At 32.9% G+C, this 17,900-nt stretch overlaps 3 protein-coding genes across 3 annotated transcripts; 2 read left to right on the forward strand and 1 right to left on the reverse strand.

The window, feature by feature from the left end:
- Positions 1-1,304: 1,304 nt before the first annotated feature.
- LOC114403922 (thioredoxin-like fold domain-containing protein MRL7L, chloroplastic) lies at positions 1,305-4,344 on the forward strand. The gene is made up of 6 exons (XM_028367154.1): positions 1,305-1,439; positions 1,530-1,672; positions 2,011-2,579; positions 3,319-3,400; positions 3,506-3,617; positions 3,738-4,344. The coding sequence occupies exons 2-6, from the start codon at positions 1,571-1,573 to the stop codon at positions 3,872-3,874; spliced, it is 1,002 nt and encodes a 333-aa protein (XP_028222955.1). The 5' UTR covers positions 1,305-1,439; positions 1,530-1,570; the 3' UTR covers positions 3,875-4,344.
- Positions 4,345-5,910: 1,566 nt separating this feature from the next.
- Positions 5,911-7,066, forward strand: LOC114402078 (probable disease resistance protein At5g47250). The gene is made up of 2 exons (XM_028364615.1): positions 5,911-6,354; positions 6,455-7,066. Exons 1-2 carry the CDS (start codon positions 5,911-5,913, stop codon positions 7,064-7,066), a joined length of 1,056 nt encoding a protein of 351 aa, XP_028220416.1.
- A 2,840-nt stretch (positions 7,067-9,906) lies between these two features.
- On the reverse strand, positions 9,907-16,727 carry LOC114403673 (phytochrome-associated serine/threonine-protein phosphatase-like). Its single transcript, XM_028366776.1, has 10 exons — positions 16,493-16,727; positions 15,919-16,065; positions 15,765-15,832; positions 13,007-13,064; positions 12,246-12,356; positions 12,038-12,088; positions 11,283-11,426; positions 11,109-11,204; positions 10,930-11,001; positions 9,907-10,169 (listed from the first exon to the last, which is right to left on the reverse strand). The coding sequence occupies exons 1-10, from the start codon at positions 16,571-16,573 to the stop codon at positions 10,086-10,088; spliced, it is 912 nt and encodes a 303-aa protein (XP_028222577.1). The 5' UTR covers positions 16,574-16,727; the 3' UTR covers positions 9,907-10,085.
- Between the last annotated feature and the right edge of the window lie 1,173 nt (positions 16,728-17,900).

Genomic DNA, 17,900 nt, shown 5'->3' on the forward strand with positions numbered 1-17,900 from the left:
AAGATCTAAGCATTTAAAATAAAAAGAACAAGAGATAACGTGAATTTTTCAAATTTAACATAAGGTTTTGAGGAAATCACAATAATTCCTAATACTTTAATCCTTCTCACACAACTCATAACTAAATTATGATATAAAATATTCATCTAACTCAATGAGTTATAAATTTACCTTAAAGAGATCAAATAAAATTTTTAAGGAAATGAGTGGTGTTTTCTTTTACTCGAACCACCTTCTCATGCTTGAGAGTGTCATAAGGATGCAATAAATTTGATGAATTTTGAAATAATGAAGGAAAATGAGTGAAAAAGGTTGAGAGATGAAAAGTAGAAAAGAAGAGGGAGGATTTAAGAGATAATGGTGATTTCAGAAGGAAATTAGGAGAGGGGGGGGTCTCGGGTGTTTTTAGAAAATAAAGGATTATATATATATATATATATATATATATATATATATATATATATATATATATATATATATAAGAAAGTGAAACTGTGTGTTTTAGATATGGGCCCAGAAATCCTGTTGGTTGGGCCTTGTTTTTCGCAATCAGCTTTTTTCTGTTACCACTCCCCAATATATTTCTATTTCTTAATTTACTTTTGCACCCCTTGTTGCCCCTTTTTCACCCCTCTCTCAATTCTTTTCTCTTCCCTCCCCCCTCCGAGTCTTTTCTTTCTCATAAAACACCTCTCTCCTTACTTCTTCCATCCCCATTGTGTATTTTCGTTTCAGATTTTTATTTTTATTTTTTGACAGAAACTAATTTTTATTTTGTATATAAAAAAACAAAAAAATGTTTTAGTTAAAGATAAAATAGGGAGTACAAATAATAAGACCTAAGAAACTTTGGGATTTTACAATAAAGTGGACTTGGACATAAGCTCATATCCAAATGTGACTGTAACTAACATTTATCTTCTCATTCTCCAACTTTTTTCTTACAAAAGAATATTCTCGATGAAAATAAGTCCTAAAAATTTAATACAATGGAAACTTGTTTAGCTGCATTAATTTTTTTTATATATAAAAAACTTAACATAATGAAAACTTATTTCGATTATGTTCTTTTGTGTATACAAAATAAAATGGAAACAAGTTTCTATCAAAACAACAAGAAACAAAAAAAAAATGAAGCGAAAATGTACAATGGGAGTGAGAGAAGAAGAGAGAAGAGACCGAAGAAGGGAATGCCTTGTGAGGGTAGGAGAGAATAGAAAATTGAAAAAATAAAGTAGGGAGTGAGAAGAGCATAAAAGGGTTGAGAATAACAACATGGTTCTGATGTTGGGCCTAGTGGATGCCCCCTTCTCCGAAATACACTCATTGTTTAAGCTCCTTGTCCTTGCAGCTTGCAGAGGCAACTCAACTAATCTATTAAATTTTTCTCTCAACAAACAAACACAAAAGTGGATTAGGGGAGAGCGAAGCTCAGCAAGGTAATTTCGCGTTGTATAATCACGTCACGAATGCATTTGCTTAACTAACTCACTTCGTATCTTCTTTTATCAACTTTTTCCCCTTTTCAGTTTCAAATCCACACGCATAACAGATTTCAACCACTGAAGAAATGGCGCTGCCCCATTCCATCATTCTGCCCTTCTCGTCCATCATTTCACCATGTTGTCTTCCCAAACATAAACCTACCAATTTCACCCTTCCCTTTAAGCTGGCAAGTATTTCATCTTTCTTCTCTTTCCAATCTATCTAAGGTTCTGTTTGCATAAACTTCAAGTAGAAGAAAATAGCAAGGCAAAAAATTATTTGAGCTTCTCCCATAAGCTAAAATCAATTTATGCACCTTAGCTTTTTAGAAATGTTAGATGAATGAGCTTCTATAAAAGTTAAGTGCATGAGTTGATTTTAACTTATGGGAGTAGCTCAAATAATTTTTTTGACTTCTTCCTTCTCCTTTAAGTGCTTGTAGATAAATTTATTCAATTAAGCAGCCCTAAGTTGAGTAATCTTTCAGATAGAGTTCAATAAAACTCTTCTGTTTCCCTCAAACAGAATGGTGATAGCTGTAGATCAATAAGAATCCCAAGCAGAGTTCAAGCACTCAAATCTGATGGTGGTAAATGGAAGAAGAGAGGGCAAGAAGCATCTAGTGACACTGATGACGACGATGACGATGACGATGCACCTCAGCGGTTTAATAAAAATGACCCTTACCTTATGAGTCCTGAGGAGAGACTGGAATGGAGGAGGAACATAAGACAGGTGTTGGATAGGAAACCTGATGTTGAAGAGGAGTTAGACCCTCTGGAAAAGAAGAAAAAACTGGAGAAGCTTTTGGAGGATTACCCTCTTGTTGTGGACGAGGATGATCCTGATTGGCCAGAAGATGCTGATGGTTGGGGATTCAGCTTGGGCCAGTTTTTCGACAAGATTACCATTAAGAACAAGAAAAAGGATGATGATGATGATGACGACAACGATGATGTTGATCGTCCAGAAATCATGTGGCAAGATGATAATTACATTCGTCCCATCAAAGACATAAAGACTGCCGAATGGGAGGAGACTGTATTCAAAGACATAAGTCCCTTGATTATTCTCGTGCACAATCGATATAAAAGGTTTGTTCTACTTCTATGTTGTACATTTCCTACATCCTGTATTTAAGCCCAATAATTGCTCGAGTATTCTTTGATAAGTAGCTTAAAGGAATGTTTCTTTGATAATTTCTGGTTTCAGTTTAAGTAGCTGAATGCTAATTGCTCAGCTGTTGCTTGTTCCTATGAGCATGCTACAGGGTTAATGTGTATGTTTCAATTATTAATAACGGTGTCCATTCTAGAGAACCCTAGTAAGAGTAGTCTGCTGTTTGGTTAGTGTTGACAACTTAAAGCTGAGCATGCATGTATTTTCCTTTGGAGAATGCTAACAAGTTCCCTTAGGGTGCTAGTTAAAAAATCAAAATTAAACGTTTTAAAAAATGTTCCTTTAGAATACTAGTTGAGAAATCAAAAGTAAATTATTTTTCTAAAAATACATTACCAATGCATCCCTACTATGATTTCTAATAAAATCATTCTACTTATTGGTTCCTTAACCAATGTTTTTTCTCAGACACTGATGAGTGATGACCCTTTTCCTTTTTATCTTTTGGAATGGGGCTCTGATCTGATGGGGGCTTTCTTAAACTTTCAACCTTTTTATTCAATTAATTAACCTCAGAATGTGGCTAAAGTACTTTTAGGTAATTTAATTTACTTGGTCTGCTAGATCACATATTTAATAATTATATTTATGAAGTTGTAATGCTCTATATCATACTTGCAATCAGATAAAAGTTCAAGTTTTTAATCTTTTTAGGCCAAAGGAGAATGAAAAAATTCGGGATGAACTAGAGAAGGCTGTGCATATCATATGGAACTGCAGGTTGCCCTCACCAAGAGTAAGTAGAGTTAGTAAAGTCAGACACTTGTTGCCTTTGGTTCCTGATACTTTAGCAGTAAGTTAATTTTTTTTGTCTAACATCCTTTTTCATATCATATGAAAGTGTGTTGCGATTGATGCTGTTGTTGAGACTGAACTGGTTGCTGCACTTCAAGTATCAATATTCCCAGAAATTATCTTTACTAAAGCAGGCAAGATTTTGTTCCGTGATAAAGGTATTGGTCTATATTTCCCCTAAAATATATATATTTTTTTTAAAAAAAGAAATTTATATTTCCCATTTCTTAGTCCCTTTCCTTCTGACTTTGCTTACCATCCATTTGGTGATCTCTCAGCCATTCGCAGTGCAGAAGAGTGGTCAAAAGTCATGGCTTACTTTTACTATGGTGCAGCAAAACCATCCTGTTTGAATAGTTTGACATATTCTCAAGAAAATATTCCTTCTATTGTCACTGACAATCCAGTGTCCTGAAAAATTCAGGGTCCAAATTTTGAATCCATCCATGCTGCTGAAATATTTCCATATAAAGATGCCTCTCGCATTCTGCCTTTGTATAATAAAATGCAAGGAGAATGTATAGCTCTATTGACTGCATATAATGTGATAAAATAACTTGCATAAAAGATGCAACATAATTGCTAGAGTTGGCTTGTTTGATTTGTGTCCATGGAAGCCATCAGAGGAAATGGGCATCAGACTTGGCTTTTGGGATGAAAGAAAAATTGAACGTGGAAGATGAAACTTGGTGACCAGATTGCTAATTTGCTACTAGAAGTCAAAACTCGACTTGATGTATCATTGAGGCAATGTGTATATTTAGAACTTAGAAGGTACAATGAGTCACCTTTTTCTAGAAATGAAAGGTTATTTGTAATAGACATTAGAACGTGGTATGCGAATGAAGTAAAGTAGTATTGGCAATGGCATACATTACTATGTGAGATTGATAGTCCATTTGCATGCATTAAGATTTAAGAAGGCTCTGACAGGTTGATAGTCAGCGACTGTTAGAGACAATAGAACTTCGTAGGAAGTCGTATTTGTTTTCATAATTCATTTTTCTATATATATTATCTTTGGTATATTAAACTATTTATATTTATTTATTGGGTCCTATTAACCAGTATCCTAGTAATCCTAGTAATATTGGTTATGAAATTAAAAAAAAAATTATTAGAAATCATGTAAGAGCGCATTTTAAAATCACAGAGGAGCATATTTTTTTGCCTCCCAACAATTTTTTATTCCTTTTACTTTGTTAATTAGTACCATAAGAGCTATAGTTATCATTTATCTTATTTATATGTATATATGGGATTCGGTTAAATAACATCATGCGTCAAATTTATTAATATGCCACATCAAATAACCTTTTTCAACAATAAATTTTATCAATCTAAATGTTAAATTCAAAGTTATCATAGAATAGATTAAGTTTACAAAAATTCACATACTTAAAACAGTATGTCTAAATCATGATAATATTGCATGATAAATCTCTTTTTATTCTAATCATGATAATATTCTTTATTTTAATGGTTAGATTGATAATATGTAAAAAAAGAACACGGTTAAATTGATAAAATTTATTTATGATAAAACATTATTAGAGGTGTCTTTTTACTATATTTAACATGAGTTATTTAATCCTAATAGTCTTGGCCAAGTGACATGATCTTAATAAAAAAAACTACTCCAAATCCATTTTTTATACATGATAAAACCTACTTTGAGTCCTACCCCTTGGCCCTTGGCTACAAGTACAATTTAATGAAATATTAAAAATATAGTAGCATTAAAACCGCATACCATGGCTACAATTTATTGTTCTTAGCAGTTCACACTATTCCTAACACCATGGGGAAATAATTTTTTAACATGTAGCGAAGTAGTAAAATCCATTGTAAAAATGTATTTATCGAGCAAAAGATAAATTATTCCAGCTTGATGTATAAATTTGAATTTGAAGGTTCTCAATATTAACAATTATAATAAATAAATAAAATTTTTAAATATATGATTCTCACAAATAATAAATAAATATTATATTTTTTTTTATAGAAAGACTTTTCTCCCATGAGTTTTGATTCACGAAGATTTTACAGTATTGACTGTTCTTATAATTTTTTTATATTTTCATAATGACTATAGGTTTTTAAGAGAATGTTTTTTCTATCAACAAGAAAAATTTATTTCACATTAATGAATAATCTTTTTATAATCACTACTTTCTCATTAATTATATGCCATTGTCTCAGCTACTATCCAATATCATCCCACAGTTGTTCTATTATAAATTTCTAGTTATGAGAATTATTCTATGTATATTTGAGGTAATATATATGTTCTTTTCTTATTTACTTTTATTGCTATGATTTATTTTGGAGTTAGAAAATGGTTGACTAATTAAATTTTCTCCTACTTTGTGTTGCTCTAAAGTTTGGTTTGTCAGCCTCCAGTGACTGGAAATAGTGCTAGAGCAATTGATACAAGAAGTGCATATTCAAATGAAGCAAAAGTCTTCTGAGTTGCCAAATGACTTGGTTGGTGAAAATTTTAACAGGAATATTGAGCAGATGTGGGAACTTTTAGGGGATGATCAAGTCTTCATAATTGGCATACATGGAATGGCAGGAGTGGGAAAAACAGCCCTAGTAACTTATATTGAGAACGATATAACTAGAAAGGGCAGTTTTAAACATGCCGTTGTTACTGTTTCCCAAGTTTTTAGCATTTTTAAATTGCAAAATGACATTGCAAATAGAATAGGCATGACACCTGATGAAGATGATGAGAGAATGAGAGCTATAAAGTTGTCCTTAGTGTTGGAAAGAAAAGAAAAAACAGTGCTTATTTTGGATGATGTTTGGAAGAATATTGATCTACAGAAGGTGGGAGTTCCTCTTAGAGTGAATGGCATTAAATTGATTCTGACAAGTCGTTTGGAACATGTTTGTCACCAAATGGATTGCCTACCAAATAGCATAATATGGATGGAACCTCTCAGTTGAAGAAGCCTGGGAGTTATTTTTGCTGAAACTTGGAAACCAGGCAACACCTGCAAAACTTCCTCATGAAGTAGAAAAGATTGCAAGATCAATTGTTAAGGAATGTGATGGCTTACCTCTTGGAATCAGTGTGATGGCTAGCACCATGAAAGGGGTAAATGACATCCGTTGGTGGAGACATGCATTGAATAAACTTCAAAAATCAGAAATGGAAGTAAAGCTCTTCAACTTGTTAAAACTTAGTCACGATAATTTAACTGACAACATGCAGAATTTTTTCTTATCCTGTGCGTTATACCATCAAATTGGGAGAAAAACATTGGTTTTGAAGTTCTTTGATGAGGGACTGATTAATGATACAGCAAGTTTGGAGAGAGTATTGGATGAGGGACTTACCATAGTTGATAAACTCAAAAGCCATTCTTTGTTGTTGGAAAGTGATTATCTCCATATGCATGGTTTAGTGCAGAAAATGGTATGCCACATATTGAACCAGAGTTACATGGTGAATTGTAATGAAGGATTGACAAAGGCACCTGACATGCAGGAGTGGACAGCTGATTTAAAAAAAGGTTTCCTTGATGCAGAACAATATAAAGAAAATCCCGAATGGCACGTCACCAAAGTGTCCAAACTTGTCCACTTTGATTTTTAGTGGTAATCCCCTTTGTCATATTCCAGATTGTTTTTTCAGCCACATGAGTGCTCTAGCTGTGCTTGATCTATCATGCAATCCATTTTTTACCCTTTTGCCTAATGCAGTGTCTAACTTGAGGTCACTGATTTCTCTACTACTTGGAGGATGCAAGTCACTACAATATGTGCCCCCCATTAGGACAGCTACAGGCATTATCTAGATTGAAAATTTCAGGAACTTCCATTGAGAAAGTACCAGAGGGTTTGGGAAAGCTTATCAACTTGAAATGGCTTGATTTGTCTGAGAATTACAACTTGACATTGTTACCAGGGTCTGTGCTACCTGGTTTAACCAATAAGCAATACCTTGATATCTGCTATAATTATGGTCATTTGGCAAAGGTAAATGCAGAAGATGTACAAGGGATGACCATGCTAGAACATTTTGCAGGCAGTTTTCATGATTGGGATAACTTCAATAATTATGTGCAGGCAACCTTGGACAGAGGTAGTGGACCTAAAACTTATCATCTCCATTTGGGAATCGGTCCTGGATATTCTTTGGATTATTCTTATGACTATAACTTTCTAACAAACGATGAGTGCCGAATTGTGAGTTTTAGGGACTGCACAAAATTAGACCATGTGCTTCCAACAGACATTGCAAGATTGTGTATAGCAGAGAATAAACAATGGAGATGCTTGTGTGATGTTCTCTCATTTAGATCTCCTTCTTTGATGTACATTGATATTCGAGTTTGTCCAAAACTAGAGAGCTTGTTTTGTTTGACTGGTCCATGTTCCTTGTGCAGTAATCTCCAAAACCTTGAATCTTTGAATCTTACAAGTTTGGAAGGCCCAGCTGAAACATGGAAGGAAAATGAAGTCAAAGCAAAAAATATTCTTCTTGGTGGCATGTTCTCTCATATCAAACATCTCGAGGTCTCAAAATGCCACAAGATAGAGAAATTGCTGACAATTGGGCCACTGCTACAGCTCAAAAACTTGGTCTCACTTGATGTTAAGAGTTGTGATTTGATGAAAGAGATATTCACAGTGAGTATCACTGAAGATGTGGGTCGTGTTAATGAAATTACTCTTCCCAAGTTAACAAGGTTGGAGTTTAGAGAGTTGCCACAATTGAAGACCGTGTGGTGGGGAATTATCAAATGTGGATTATCTCCAAAACTGAACATCAGTGACTGTCCCCAACTAGAAACACCTCCTATTTTACAAAGTATTTCTTGATTCTGGTAATGTTTTATGGTGTATCAGCGTGAAGTTGTGACTATATACACGTATGGAGTATTATTTTTACTGAACAACTCTTTTGGTAAAATAAGAACTTAAGAAGTGTTAAACTAGTCATTAGTCAAGTTGGATAGAAATTTATTTATTTATCTTACCAAAGACACCGTCTTCATGACAAATTTCATCTGCTCTTTGTTCACTAATCACTCACATTGAAATAAATAGTTGACAGCATATGTATTTTCCTTTGTTAATTTATACAAAACATTACATTTGTGATATTTTTGTTAATTATTGGACAAAGTGTGAGATACTTATTTAACAATTGGAAACTACGAAGATTTAAAATAAAGAATTAGAACTATAGAGACGAAAATTGCATGTTAATACAAGAACTGAAAGTGTAATTAAGTTATTTTGAAATTTGTTATGAAAACAAAATTGTGAGGTTTTTTTCTACTTGCTTTCTTCTTCTTCTTTTCATCAAACGAGAAAATTCATATATTTATTTTTTCTTTTCCTCGCAGTTTATTGAAATAATATATATATATAATAACACTATTCCAAATAAAAAAAAGAAATTTATAATATAAAAGAGCATTTTTATCTTATACTTATTTAAGCCATCTATTATTATATTTACTTTAAATTGAGAAAAGAATAGAGCTAAATAAGTTTTGAGTTCCTCAACTTTTTTGAATCCTAATTTTTAGTCCTCAATTTTTTCTATAACTTTTAGTCCTCTATTAATGTTTTGTCAGTAATCTTAGTCCTTTTAAAAAAATCTTACTTTTAGTTTCTCTTTTATTTTTATTACTCTAATTTAGTCCTTATTTTGTCTATTTTTAATTTCTCATTTATTTTATAGTTGAGATTAATTCTGAACAATAAAAATAAGTGAAAAATTAACAATAGAGAAATTAGAAATACTGATGAAAAATTAATAAAGAACTACAAATTGTCAAATATAAAATTGAGAGAAAAACTTAGAACATGATTAAATTCATGAACTAAAAACTTAATCAACCCAAAAAAATTTATTGAGATCTATCAATTTTTTTTTTCTTTCTCATTTTCATGTATACCAAATGATAAATGAGTATCACTTCCTTTTCATTGCCCTTCCTCTTATTTTCCTTCATCCTAAATAATGGGTAAAGGACAAAATATTCTTATAAACATTATTTAGAAAATATATAATTGTTAATGTGATAAAATATACGTAGGTGTATATTAAATAACTAAATTATTAAAATTTTAACTGTTAATTTTTTTAATCGACAACTATAAAAGAATTCTATTTTCTAAAGTACATTCCTAACTTAAAAAAAAAAAAAACTTAGTATGAGCAAAATGTTACTCTCAAGATTAACAACAAAAAATGTTAAATAATCACAAAATGTTACTCTTCTTTTCAGACGTCCCGTGGAAATATTTGTACTTAATCTCAACAGTAGAAAATTTGACAGCACAAAAGTTTAGAAAGCACACACAAGCTGAGTTCGCATTTTATTAGAGTAAAGTATGATTTAACACATTGCGAATTATTTTGAAAACATGCCAAGACGTTCTAACAATTCTATTCATATAACGATATTTTGTAGTAAAAATTAAGAAAAAAAATATTTTTCAATAAAAATTTAAACATAAAATTATCTGTGCGACCCAGAGCTAAGATATAGTTTGATTGGTAATCTTGTGACCAATAAAATCCACCTTTAAAAGGCAAAGCATAAATACATGAGTGTCTAATTTTACAATAAATTCAAAACAAAATTTGCACCAACTTATAAGAAATATGGAACGCCTGTCCTGGGCCCTCTCATCTGATTGTTCTCCTCTGTTTCGGTGAAAAATTTAACTTCTCTTTCCTGTCACAAAGAAATTAACAAGTTATCTCCGACAGTACAACAATGGTGAAGTTAGTATATTGCAAAATAATTTGTGCTTTTTTATGTATATTAATAAAATAAAAATTCAAATGGGTATATTACTATATTATCAAGTATAGCCAATAAACACTTATCAAAACAAAAGTTAATAGTATTTATTTAACATATACACAAAGGAAAAAAAAACACACACAGAATAAGGAGTGTGAATATGCTTATTGACTTGACTTTTTAAAAAAGTAAAACGTAACAAGAATATAATTGAAAAGTTAAATGAAAAAAAAATGAATATAAATAGGCATATTGTAATAGGCTAATAGCCCCATCTATTTGCCAATTCCAAAATTAGCTACATTGTAGTGCAATTGAGAGACATACAAGATTGCATTTACTATCTATCCCTGGGCACACCCATCAAATCAGAGGAAATTTAGCAAATACTCAATTGAAAATTTCATGCAAGGTAAAATAACAGATGAAATTTCATCATGATTTCACTGTGAATTCAGTAGTTACCACTGGATAGCATATAAAACAGCGAAGCAAACACATAGCATACGACACTCATGCCATCACTGCGCTCTCCATCTCATCACATGCAGAATCATTAAAGAATAAGTACAATTTGATGCATCAAGGGAAAAGAAAAGAACTATGATATCACAAGACCAAATGATGAAGAAACCATCATTATCATGGAAATAGATTTAAACACAGCAAAAAGCTTCAGATGACTCACCATATTTTCATTGAAACTCAGAATAGAAGCTACATTTCCACATCGGTAACAGTAATTAGGTGCAGACCATACCTGCAAATTTCCAAAGGGGAATTGACTTCATATCTATACGAGTCCAAAATTATATTTTAAAAATTTAGGGAACAAAAGAATTATTGTAATTCATTTAAGAAACATACAGTTACAAGGCCTTTATCTTGGAACATATACTTAAGGCCTTCCTGAACGAGTTGGTGCGCTCGACAAACAAGATCAAGGTTATTTATGTGATTGAACTGCATGAAAAGAATGCACTGGTAAGATTAAAACATAATATTCAATTCTAAAAGCAATTAACAAATAAATTACATTACCTCCGAAGTGACCCTGGATCCAAAAAGCCAACCTGCTCCACGGGGACTGACTGCCCATGTTTCAATATCTTCAGGATCACTCCACATTAGATCACAGAAAGGACCCTCATGAGGAATTTCACAGTTCCGGTCAATGACCCTTATCTGCAACAAAAATTCGTTTCTACCTTTTAATGAAGATAGAAAATAATTCTCTTTCTGAAGACTAACAAAAACAATACTTCATTTAACTAACAAACGATCCAAATAATTAAGAACTAAGTGTTTGTTTACTGTGATTATTAAGAAACAAAGGCAATTTCTGTGCTCCAAACATGTTTGACAAATTTAAGAAGTAATTCAAACAAAATATCAAAACGACAAGCATTGAAGGCTTTCTGATGTCAAACAAAAACAGACCACATTCTTGAGTTACCAGTAAAAAATAAAGAAAAGGAAATATGCAAGTGTCCAGCTCCAGCTGTTCATTTTTCTGTCTAAAGTCTAAATAGCATGGGAATCATGGGGAAGAAGGACCATCAAGCTAACTTAGAGAGACATTTCACATCATGAAAACAAATATATAACTTGACTGTACATATGATGTATCCACATACAGACAGGGCATGGATAGGCATATATAAGGATGACACCATGGTGCAACGTCAATGTTGCAAATATATAATTAGACAACTAAACAAAATACATGTACGAGGAGATAGTCTAAGCTATAAAATATTGTTTTTGGCCAATAATTAAGAAGGAGGCTAGAGGACCTGATCAATTGTTCGAATGTCAGGAGAAAGGCCCCCATGAACACAAAGCACCTGGGTCAAGCATAGCATATAGAAAACTCAATTTTGAACAAGCAACATTCTAATAGAACAACAAAAAGTCAAAATAAATCCAGTAAGCTACCCACCAAGATGCACAGAGGCACATGGGGGGTAGATACTTGAAGAGGAGGGAGTAAAAGATATTTACAGTTCCATCAATAATTGCAGAAAGTGTTAAATAGTCAAACACATCTGTACAATACCGCCAAGCATTGGCATTGCCATACTTCCTCTGGCATTCATCATAAAATCCATAGACCTAGCAAAACAGTAAATTACAAAATTAACATAAATCATCATGATACTTTGGCATTTCTGGTTTTAGTATTTCCACAATTCATATCTCCATTATGAAATCTAGCATTCTGCACAACAACCTGACTACTACTTACCTTACTTTTCAATCTCACATCCATGGAAGATGAGATCCTTAATGAGTCAAAAACTACATGAGTTTTCCTAGCCATTTTAAAATTTCAACCTAAACAACCATTTCCAAACATTGATTACAGCTTCAAAAATTCAAAGCAACTAAACTCCTCTACCTTAGCCAATTCATGCTTAAAAATTTCAAAAGGACCAAATTTAAAATTGCCAATGACTTGGTTCAAATTTTCTTTGGACATCAGAAGTTATTGGACCCTGCAAATAAATCTGCCTCAGTGAACTCAACAACACTAGCAATATTGAAAATTACTTAAGGTGGCATCACTGCAATTAGCAAGAAATAAAGTCATGCACATAATTACACTACCAACACTTTATAAGGTTATAACTAGCATGCTAGACTGACAGGATTAGAAATACTTTTTGGACCCCTCCTCAGTTGCACAATCTGTTTGAATTAAAAAATATAATATTCTGCAAGTTTAGAATGATTCATGTAATGATTTCATTCACAAAGCGTACCTGGGTTAATTGTCTACTTTCATGATTTCCACGTAAAAGAGTAATATTAGCTGGGTATCTGTGACATTACAGAAAAATAAAAGGATGTGTAAATTTTCAAAGGAAAAAAATAAAAGAATCACACACCAATAGTTGCTTCTCAACAAAATACAAAAATTATACAACAAATGAAAGTGAATTAGATGAAGAGCAGAAAGATACTATCGTCGCAATAGATCTAGCATTTGAGCTTCAAACAAGATCAAAATTTAGTCCCTGTAAAATTACCTAAGTTCGAATTTAGTCCCTGCAAAATTTTTCATCTGTTTTTAGTCCTCCTAAAATTATGTGTCAAATTTTGGCTTGGACGTAGGTTCAATCATATCCGAACTTACGTTTATAATGACTGTCCACTAAGGATTGGACACGTGTGCGAGAGGTTTTGGGGAGATGAAGAGTGAGAAGGAGAGAAAGATTTGCGCCCCACCACTGAGTTAGGTTTCTTCTTTGGTTTTCTTCCTCGATTTTCCAGGTCTGCCACACCACACACCATTGTCATTTCAATCTCCCAGATCGGCGCTTCTTGATTCCAGATCTGGCTTCAAGGTCCCACATCTGCACATCAAGGTCGTTAACGGTGTTGTCCCAGTTCCGCTATGAGTTCCAGATCTGCACTTCTTGGTTGCACTAATCCTAGTTGAGGACCTCACATTCTCAGCTCGATTTTCTCTTTCTCTTTCCCTGAGGTCATCGGGGTGTCAAAGACATCCCAAATAGTCAGGGTTGTTGTCGTCGTCGTGGGGGTCTTCATTGGTTTGGGTTTTCTGCAGATGCTTTTGTTCCTCCATTTTAGATAAAGTTGAAGTCTCTTGCCAAAAAAAAAATCTTGACTTTTGAAGAATCAAATAGACTTTCTCTTTAAATGGTCAAGAGAATGATATGTTTTCAAATTAAGAATAGAAAGATTCTCTAAACTATGGTAAAATGTTTTAATAGCATAGTCTACACATTTCACCAATTCACTGAATATACTCTTCCTAAGGCATATACTAGATCATATACGGTGATTCAATGAGTTAATTTAGACTTGACATTCCTATTCATCTTGGTTTGTGTACGAGATCATATACGGTGATTCAATTTTATATCACAACCTTTTTTCTCCATTGCTAATTGTTTGGATATGGAGAAGGAGAGAGGTGGTCTGGTGCCGGGGCGGCATGCGCTGGAGAGCTGGAGAGGTAGAGAAAGATGGAGACAAACAGTGTTTTTTTATTTTTTATGCAATTTGGGGCAGTTTTTAACTGCCAGAAATTGTATTTTTGTATTTATTTTATATTTTTTATGCAATTTGTAGCGGTTTTTAACCCCCATAAATCGAATTTTAAAATTTAAAATAAAAAAAATGTCACATTGTTTCAGATATAACCGAACCTAGCTCCGGGCCAAAAAATGACACATTAAAGTTTTAGGAGGGCGAAAAGTTTTATAGGGACTAAATCCGAACTTCGCCAATTTTACAAGGACGAAAAACATATTTTAGTCATAAAATGTACAAGTTTACAATCACTAGGAGGTTGAAATCAACCACTTTTTTGGGTGCCATGCTAAGTTGTAGATAAAATGTTTAAAGAACAGCCAGGTTAATGTTTAGCCATCTATGTAAGAGCTTTTGACAAATTTCACAAGGCTAAATCATTTTCGGGGGAGTGGATGGTGTTGGGACTTGGGGTAACTTTAAACAATGCTTTTGCACATATTTGGAAGTCTCAAAAATCAAATTTATTCTTCCAAGGAGAAGAAATCAAGAATTTCATGTCAATTGCAAAATCTTATTAGATACTTAATGGCACTCACAAAACAGAAAGCAGAAAATAAATGTAGAAACACTGCTAGCACTTCAAGGGTTTGCTTCCTTCCTTCCAAAACCCCTTACTTGCAATTTGCTTGCCTCTCCCTTATTCATTACCTCCTTTGTAAATTGTATTGCTAACTGACCCCTGGCCTAGCACTCCCCATGCCACTTAACATGTGTGCTGGTTGGTTACAATTCAGATTCCCAACATGAATCATACATATTTCATTCATTTCCTGCATGACACTAATCCACTACTACCCTTCTTTTCTTCCTATTGCACACCACAACACCAGGGGGTCAAACAGTCTAAAACCAAAAATCAAAACCACAGTTATTGCTCCTATATTGATGTTGAGTACAAAAAGAGAAGAATAAATGAACTTTGTAGTTCATATGGAAAGGACAAGCCCCATAGGAAAAAATAAATAGAAGTAAACCATTTCAAACTAATGCTGAATAATTGATATGATAACTCATAAAAATGCACCACTGCAAATGGATGTAAACTTTCCTAAGTCAAATATGCTAGCAACGAAAGACTGTTTGGAAGTATCATAAGCATTTTGATATTAGAAGTTAATTAGAATACAATGACAGTGTAAATGTTTTTTATACTGTCATCCAATCATGAATTGTCATTTATGGTACGATTGTTGCTTTTTATAATACTTACTTTAAAAGTTATATCAAGCACAATTTCTAATTGGCTGACCATGAAAAAATCTTCACACTGACCGTGTACCAAAATTTTACATTTTGATACCATGGGGGAACAAAAAACCAAATTAATCATAAAACTATTCTTAAATGCCTCCAAAGCTAGGACAAATTCCAAGTGATAATCTTATTAACAATACATGTAAAGCCAACAAGTCAAGAATCAAGACAGATGCAATGCAAATATGCATTAAAAGAACATACCTAGCTTTTAGAAGTAAAAGGATGGTAAAAACTTCAAGACTATTGTAACCTCGATCAACAAAGTCTCCCTGCCATGCATTTAGGAAAATCTAGAACTCCAAAACAGATATTAAATCATCAAAGTTAATAGGAAAAAAGAAATCGTAGCAAATACCATAAAAATATAATTTGTCTCAGGCACATGACCCCCAGTCTGGAAAAGTTTCATTAGATCATGGAATTGACCATGAATATCACCACAAACAGTCACTGGACTATTGACAGGCTGCACATTGGACTCCTCGATAAGGATCTCTTTTACCTGGGGTATTTTAAAAAATAAAATGTTTAATATGCAAGTTAGTATAATCCATTTTAATGACACCAAGGTGCACAAATGACAAACCTATCACTAGAACTACAGCAAAAGTAACTGAATTACTTCATGTTTAATAATTAATAATGAGATAATACTTTGTTCAGTGAGCACAGGTTGAAATTGAATTTAGAAAATACCATCCTCAATGAAGACAAAGGGAAAAACTGTGAAAGGAAAATAATATGTAGACACAATACGAAGTTAAGAAGCAAAGAGAGCATTCAGAATTTTGTTTCCCCAAAAATAATCCCAAGAAAAGGGACAAAGGCGATGGGAACAAAATGCATAATCAGATCCCAATTTAATAAAAGAAAGAAAGTAAAGGGTGAGCATGAGAGGGTTTTGGAGGAATCGAAGAAAGAAGGGGTACATATTCGCAGAGAAGTTGAAGCTCGTCTTCAAGAAGATGCTGGCCCTCTTTGACCTTGGAGATCCACTGGTCCAAATCCATGTTGGCCACAAATGGTTCTTCTGGTTCTGGTAACGAGAGAAAGGAAAAAAGGACAGAGCCAGAACCACCACGGCTCCGTGCGAACGATGGGTTAGGTTGAAAGAAGTCAACAAACTAACACATACACATACCAACCTGCCTTTTGCTTTATTAGTACATGTTTTTGCTGCTAATTCCTCATTAGTTTAATGGCTATGCATAACAGTAATTGATTGCGTTTGTGATTGGATGGTTTTTTTACTCTTTTATAATCTACTATTCAATGTTAGAGTCTCTTTTGTGATTCAAACCCTGATTTACTTTTAAAAAGCCCTGATTCTATTAATGAAATAGTGATAAATTTACTTTCTTTTTAATTTTGGAATTTTTATAAAATTTGTTGGTGTTTAATTGTGTTTTTAAAATATAAGATAACATTATGGGTAAAATATGTTTTTGGTTCTTATAAGTATTAACAAGTTTCAAATTCATTTTTACAAAAAAATTTGTATATTTTTTTGTCTATTAAACTGAAATGTATTGTTTTTTTATTTGGAGCTAGGTTAGACGAATTTAAGTCTACTTACATTTTCTAAATTATAGGTTAAAATATGTTTTCATCCCTATCTCTATGAATATCAAAATGTTCGAAATTTATTCTTACAAAATTTTGAGCCTTTTTTTCATCTTTGAAAAATTGAAATATGTTACTTTTTTGTCCAAAGAGTTAGGTTTGGGTAAATTCAAACCTACATGTTACTCTTTAATTGGTTCCATTGATGGATATGAGAGGGAGTGATTTTCAAGGGTTAAAAATCATCACAAAATTAAAAAAAAAAAACTCACAAATTTGTAAATCCCTCTTCTCTAACCTCCTTCTTCCTTAACTTTCTTAATCTTCTTTGTCCACTAGGTTAATATGAGAGAGAGGTGAATTCGGAAGTCAAGTTGTTGAGCTTGTCAAAAACGTACGTTTAATTCCAGTAGAACATTGAAATTGGTATTCGTATTGTTGAGTTTGAAAATGAAGGTGTTAGATTTTCGGAAGGAAGAGAAATTCAAAGAAGAAGAAGATGACATGGTTAATAAAGTGATGTTGGTCATTGTAGTTGAACAAAACATTTAAAAAGAAAAAGAAAGATAATTGTTTATTTAAATTCGAAGAAGATAAAGAAAGACAAGAAAAAATGAGAGATTTACAATTTTTTGTTGGGGGGAGCTGCATTTTGTGGTTGTTTTAAAACCGAGAAATCACATACTCACATAGTCATGAATGAAACCAAGGAAAGAGTAATACTTATGTTTGGATACTCAAACCTGGTTTGGGCCAAAAAGTAATAGATTTCAA

This window comes from Glycine soja, chromosome 20, assembly GCF_004193775.1.
Source record: "Glycine soja cultivar W05 chromosome 20, ASM419377v2, whole genome shotgun sequence".
NCBI lineage: Eukaryota > Viridiplantae > Streptophyta > Magnoliopsida > Fabales > Fabaceae > Glycine > Glycine soja.

Coding starts and splice junctions, on each gene's coding strand:
- LOC114403673 (XM_028366776.1), bottom strand. CDS start 16,573: ATGGATTTGGACCAGTGGATCTCCAAGGTCAAAGAGGGCCAGCATCTT. Junction 13,065..15,764: donor CTTTTACTTCTAAAAGCTAG/GTATGTTCTTTT, acceptor GTAATGTCACAG/ATACCCAGCTAATATTACTC. Junction 11,427..12,037: donor ACATTCGAACAATTGATCAG/GTCCTCTAGCCT, acceptor TTTTTGTTGCAG/ATAAGGGTCATTGACCGGAA.
- LOC114403922 (XM_028367154.1), top strand. CDS start 1,571: ATGGCGCTGCCCCATTCCATCATTCTGCCCTTCTCGTCCATCATTTCA. Junction 1,673..2,010: donor TCACCCTTCCCTTTAAGCTG/GCAAGTATTTCA, acceptor TCCCTCAAACAG/AATGGTGATAGCTGTAGATC. Junction 3,618..3,737: donor GATTTTGTTCCGTGATAAAG/GTATTGGTCTAT, acceptor GTGATCTCTCAG/CCATTCGCAGTGCAGAAGAG.
- LOC114402078 (XM_028364615.1), top strand. CDS start 5,911: ATGAAGCAAAAGTCTTCTGAGTTGCCAAATGACTTGGTTGGTGAAAAT. Junction 6,355..6,454: donor TGACAAGTCGTTTGGAACAT/GTTTGTCACCAA, acceptor CTTGGAAACCAG/GCAACACCTGCAAAACTTCC.